The 6,173-nt window shown below is 44.5% G+C and overlaps 1 protein-coding gene across 1 annotated transcript; it reads left to right on the top strand.

Moving 5' to 3' along the window:
- Positions 1-3,630: 3,630 nt before the first annotated feature.
- org (oogenesis-related gene) lies at positions 3,631-5,587 on the top strand. The gene is made up of 7 exons (XM_039001883.1): positions 3,631-3,737; positions 4,167-4,247; positions 4,463-4,691; positions 4,784-4,929; positions 5,097-5,198; positions 5,301-5,339; positions 5,495-5,587. The coding sequence occupies exons 1-6, from the start codon at positions 3,687-3,689 to the stop codon at positions 5,319-5,321; spliced, it is 630 nt and encodes a 209-aa protein (XP_038857811.1). The 5' UTR covers positions 3,631-3,686; the 3' UTR covers positions 5,322-5,339; positions 5,495-5,587.
- The last annotated feature ends 586 nt before the right edge of the window (positions 5,588-6,173 follow it).

The raw sequence follows: 6,173 nt of genomic DNA, 5'->3' as shown, positions 1-6,173 counted from the left end.
TCCCTGGATGTCCCTCATGCAGGTCAGATAGCAGTCTCCTCTGGAATTTTTGAGGTACCACCACCCTTGATCCCCACAGAACACATCCTTGATCAGTGGACAACTGGTCTTTCTTGTCGATGAATGGACGAAGGTTATCGTCATTTACGAAGTTTGGCCAACCTCCTAATGTTAAGTCCAAGACTTTGGAAAGCACTGGATCTTTCCTTGTTTCCTCTGCTATGTCTGAAGCAGATATGGGCAGTTCGTCAATGAGAGAGATCTGGAAGACTGCTCTATCATCTTCACTGTCGGAGTCACTATTGCATGGTAGTCTTGATAGTGCATCTGCATTTGCGTGATCACTGGATCGTCTGTACTCAATCTCGTAGTCGTAGGCTAACAATATCAGAGCCCAACGTTGCATTCGAAGTGCAGCAAGGGTTGGTATAGCTGATTTTGGTCCAAGGATGGCCAACAGAGGCTTGTGATCTGTCAGCAGTTGGAACTTCCTTCCGTACAGGTATTTGTGAAACTTCTTCACTCCGAATATTATGCTCAGGGCTTCCTTCTCAATTTGAGCATAATTTCTCTCACTTGGTGACAGAGTCCGTGATGCAAATGCAATAGGGTGTTCTTCACCTGACGATAGAACATGTGAGATGACGGCTCCTACTCCGTATGGAGATGCATCACACGCGAGTCTCAGCTTCATCTCTGTGTTGTAGTGGGCAAGCCACTTGCTCTTTAGCAGACGCTGTTTGCAAGTCTTGAATGCTTCTTCGCATTGTGGGGACCAATTCCACTTTGTATCGGCCTGCAGCAGTTGGTGAAGCGGATGCAACAATGTGGACAAGTTTGCCACAAACTTTCCGTAATAGTTCAGGAGCCCCAAAAATGACCTCAGCTCTGAGATATTTGTGGGTGCTGGTGCGTTTACGATTGCTTCCACCTTGCTGTTGGTTGGGTGCAGGCCTTTTGCATCAATCTTGTATCCGAGATACTCCACTGAGTCCTGGAGGAACTCACACTTGCTGCGTTTCATTCTCACTCCGTATTTCTCCAGTCTTGACATCACTTTGTCCAGCACTACAAGGTGCTCTCCAATGGTTGGTGCTGACACGAGGATGTCGTCCATGAAGCACACAACGTTGTCTATACCGTCCAAGATCTGATCCATTGTGTGTTGGAATATCGCTGGAGCTGTCGAGATTCCGTAGGCCAAGCGATTGAATCTGAATAGCCCCTTGTGTGTATTGATGGTCAGATACTGTTCTGACTCCGGATCCAGCTTCAGTTGCTGATAAGCGAATGCCAGGTCCAGCTTACTGAAAACCTTCCCACCAGCTAGAGTGGCAAACAGATCTTCAGCGTTTGGTAGTGGATATTCCTCTGGTAGTATGCAGCGATTTACTGTGACCTTGTAGTCACCGCACATTCTGACGGTCTTGTCTTTCTTTGGGACTACAACAATCGGAGCGGCCCAATCGCTCCTCGCTACTTTCGTGATTATGTTATTCTTCTGTAGGCGGTCCAGTTCCTTCTCTACTGCTTCCTTAAGAGCATAGGGAACTGGACGTGGTTTGTGAAAGATAGGCTTGGTTCCTTCTTGCACTCTGACTTTTGCTGTGAAGTCTTGTATTTCGCCGTAGCCATCTTTGAAAAGTTCTTTGTGCTTCTCCAGCATGTTAGTGAGTGTAGCCTGACTCACCGGTTTGTCCTTTCTCAGACTGAAGATTTCTCCCCAGTTCAACTTGATCTTTTGTAGCCAGTTTCTGCCTAGCAAGGCTGATTTTTCTCCTTTAACAATGACAAGCGGTAGCGTCCACTCCTTCCCCTCATACCGAACTGGTACCTGGATCTGCCCTAACACAGGAATAGTGTCACCAGTGTATGAAGAAAGGCGGATGGACGCTGGATGAAGAGGGCACTCTTTCAGTTTTTCTTTGTAGAGTCTCTCTGGAACCAGAGATACAGACGCTCCGGTGTCCAGCTGCATTTTTAACGGTTTTCCCGCTAACTCCATGTTGAGATAGATTCCATCTTTTTGTTGTTGAGCTGTGTACACTGTGAACAGTTCCAATACGGTTTCAGTTGTACCTTCCTCTTCTTGTGCTGCGTCTGACACTTTGTGCGCTCTTGCTGTGCGTTTTGAGGCTTTACACACTTTCTGTAAATGTCCAACCTTTCCACAATTGTGGCACTTTACATTTTGGAATCGACATTCACTGTGCTGATGATTATCTCCCCCACATCTGTAGCAACTTGGCTTAGACCTTTGAGATGTGGGCTGCTTTGTTCTTGTGTAACCTTGAGGACGGGACTGAGAAAAGTGTGACTTTTGTGAGCCTTTTTCACCACGTGCATCACTGACCTTGTGAACACCTTTTTGACGTTCTGCATATCCCGATAGCTCAATAGTATCCCTGTGGGCAAGCTCGAGTCCAAGTGCGATATCACAGGCTTTCCGAAAGGTCAGGTCCTTCTCTGACAGAAGCCTTCTGTGATATGCTTCACCTGTGAGACCACATACAAACTTGTCTCTAAGAGCATCATCAAGAAATTGTGCAAACTCACATGTACTTGCCAGCCTTTTCAAAGCAAGGATGTAGTCTGCCACGGTTTCCCCTTGACTCTGGTGACGTTGGTAAAATCTGAAACGTTCTGCAATGAGAATTGGCTTAGGCTTGAAATGCCTTGAAAGAGTATCAGTCAGTTCTGCATAGGTCAACTCCACTGCTTTTATTGGTTCAATGAGACCTTTCAGCAATCCATACACAGTTGGACCCAAAACACTGAGAAATACGTCTGCTTTCTTTTCATCTTTGATTTCATTTGCAGCCAGCCAACGCTCAAAACGCTCCAAATAGGAATCAAAATCCTCTTTTGTAGCCTCAAACTCTGGTACTCGACCAATGGTTGCCATTTTCACAGTTAATTGTTCAGTTTCCTTATTCCTTTTTTTTTTTTCCTTCTTGACAATATTTCTCCACCGAGATCGCCTAATTTCAATGGGTTCAATGACAGTTTTTTTAAATTTTATTTTACCACCAGAGGGCAGTGTCGCTATTCTGGATTCCAATAGTCTTGCTACTTGGCAGCTCCTGAACACTGTACCTGCTAGCAGTGCTTAGCCTTTTTTTACTGGCGAAAGAAAATAAAAAAAATAACTGACGAATAACGTAATTATTTTGAGTTTCATTACTCACGCAACATTCTTCCCTTCAAGCAATGTCCGTTAAGGAAGTTTAACCACCTCGTCGCCACTGTAATATTTGTGTTGTGGAGAAATAACAAGGCAGGAGACGGAGTACAGTTAGTTTTCGTTTAGTCAAAACCTCTCCTGCTCTACAGTTCTCCCGGGCACACTAGTGCGCATGTGCATTTCCTATTAGGTGTAGTAACGTAACACTGTCGTAATAATCACTGCTTAGTAACAGCATAGTAACTAATATAAACAGATGTAGATCCCAGATACTACATATGTGACAGGCTATTGTCGGCTATCTGATGTTGGCCCATACCTTTCCTCAGATGCTGCCATACTTCATTATTTCGCTAATTAGTGATTCGATAATTGGTCACAGTTAGCCTACTTGTTTGTGTGAGGTGATTGGCTCATCTACTGCAATTCCGGGGTTCATAAGAACACTGATCACATACCGCTGTTATCAACTTCCTTCCAATCTATCGCCACACTGATCAGTATGACCTCTGAATGTAGCGTCCCCATCGAACAGGACAACGACGGTGTTGAGGTAATATGGGCAAATTATGTTTGTACTCCGATGAACTTGACTGCAACTTTTATTGTTGAAGGTGTCTAACTTGCTAACATCTTGAACTCTGCGGCGGGAAACTTTGAACGCTTGCTAGCTTCTGTTGCATCTGTCATCACAAGTGACTGCACGCTAACGAAATGTTCTGGGACACCCCTTTCACGACACGAAGTGACTTTCGTAGCATGTTAGGACAGCGTTTTCGCTAACCTATTTCCTAATCTACGTCAATTGTCCTAGCCTGTTATGAAAGTACATTTCATATCGAAGTTGCGTGACGTGTTTCATCAATGCGCTAACTAGTTAACGTTAGCCATCTGGCTGCACACCTTGACATTTTATGCCTACTTTGTGGCTAGATTTGATTTTTTTGATTTAGGATTTAACTGATTCATTTTACTTTCACAGGACAAAGTTGTGGTGAAGAGAGACAGTGTGTTAACCACTGTACTCTGTCGCCTGTCACAGTTTTGGCCGGTCAGACTAGCGGTAAGCATGTGCCACAAGCTTCATTTATCTTCACTGGTTAGTTTGAATTTAACATGTTGGACATGGGATGGTTTCAGTGGCCATAATTGGCCTCCATAAATGTGCCACTTCAATAGTCCCACAAGCACCTGTCCTCACTTTGCATTTGTCTTGGGTATGTGCATTATGGCTTTTAACGCTCAGGAGAAAATAGGAAGTATTCACTTTGTCTGCAGATGCGTGCTCTCCGTGGGTTTTGGTGGCTGTTGGGTTTCTCCCCTTCAGATGAGAAGGCTTTTGTTGCGCCAGAAGAGGATGACAATGCTAGTCCAGCCCGCCACTGTCTAGCAGGCCGCAAGCGTCTGCGTCGAGCCACACGCATCCTGTTGGCCATCCTGCCTCGCCGTCTGCAGAGTGCCCTGGGCTACCCTGTGTGCACCAGCATCGGCTGTGCTGTATCCCCAGGCATGTATAGTCATGGTTTCTATATACAGCATTGAGACATGTGCTTGAAATGATATGGGGGAATTCTACTTTTCATTTGGGTTGTTTTTCAGAGGTGCTTGGCTCCCCCACTAAGCTCTGTGGGAAAGGCAACAAGAGGAAGCAGGATGACATTGATGACGAGGAGCAGCAGACCTGGGTCGAGGCCCTCTCTCAGGAACTAGAGGATGAGGAGCCTTCTGTTGATCCTGACTATGAGGTGGGTTCTCCAGTTATGGTTTCCTTTGAATGGGCCTAACCCTTCATCTCACATGGGTAGTATATTGTCTCTAAAATACATGCAAGCATTAAACTCATTTCTTCAGTTTCCTGTGGCACTTTGAATTGATTTGATACTTGACTAATCCAGAATATGTTTTTTGACAGCCGAGTGCAGTGGATACTGACAGTGAGGAGTATAACTCTCAAAATGACACAGAAAGTGACCTTGACATTTCAGAGAAGGTCGTGATCGACGACCTTAAAGAGGTACAGAGTGAGCATCTCGTTGGCATGGCCTTTCATCATTCTGCAAGTACTCTGACTATAGGCGATTGGCTTTGAATCTTGTTCTTTTTGCCTTGTTTGCAGAATGTTCCTCTAATGGCATAGTGGAAGGTTGCATTTCAGGTACATCTGGTGTGACAAACATTTACTTTATTTTAACAGACATGAGGGTCAACCACTTTGTAATCCTGGTATGATGTTTGGACTATTTTTATTGATGTTTATGCCTTCTATGGCCCTTTTGTAAATTGACATCAGTACTATTTATTTGTCCTTAGGTGCTCCGCCTTCAGTTTTATCACCACCTGTAATCCTCCAGTGCCAGTATTCACTTTTTGCTTGTACTTTACTAAATAAAACATTCATCTTTATGTGCAGGTCTATTGTGCTTAATAGCTTCAGACATGCAGTGTAATAACTGACCAGGAGATGGCAATACTATATTCTTGTTTTATCCTGAAACATCTAGCAGTGTTATAGTGGATGACATGATTTGATGGTTGTCACCATATGTATGAAAACATAAAAGGTTCATGTGTAACACCTGTACAGTGAGTTGCTGGCTATATAAATGTATTTATATAGCCCATCTTACATCAGCTGATATCTCAAAGTGCTGTACAGAAACCCAGCCTAAAACCCCAAACAGCAAGCAATGCAGGTGTAGAAGAACAGGGGCTAGGAAAAACTCCCTAGAAAGGCAAAAACCTAGAGGAACCAGGCTATGAGTGGCCAGTCCTCTTCTGGCTGTGCCGGGTGGAGATTATAACAGAACATGGCCAAGATGTTCATGGATGACCAGCATGGTCAAATAATAATCACAGTAGTTGTCGAGGGTGCAGCAAGTCAGCACCTCAGGATTAAATGTCAGTTGGCTTTTCATAGCCGATCATTAAGAGTATCTCTACCGCTCCTGCGGTCTCTAGAGAGTTGAAAACAGCAGGTCTGGGACAGGTA

This window comes from Salvelinus namaycush, chromosome 10, assembly GCF_016432855.1.
Source record: "Salvelinus namaycush isolate Seneca chromosome 10, SaNama_1.0, whole genome shotgun sequence".
NCBI classification, from domain to species: Eukaryota; Metazoa; Chordata; class Actinopteri; order Salmoniformes; family Salmonidae; genus Salvelinus; species Salvelinus namaycush.
Note: the sequence above shows the minus strand (reverse complement) of the source record. Positions and strands in the feature narration are given on the sequence as shown.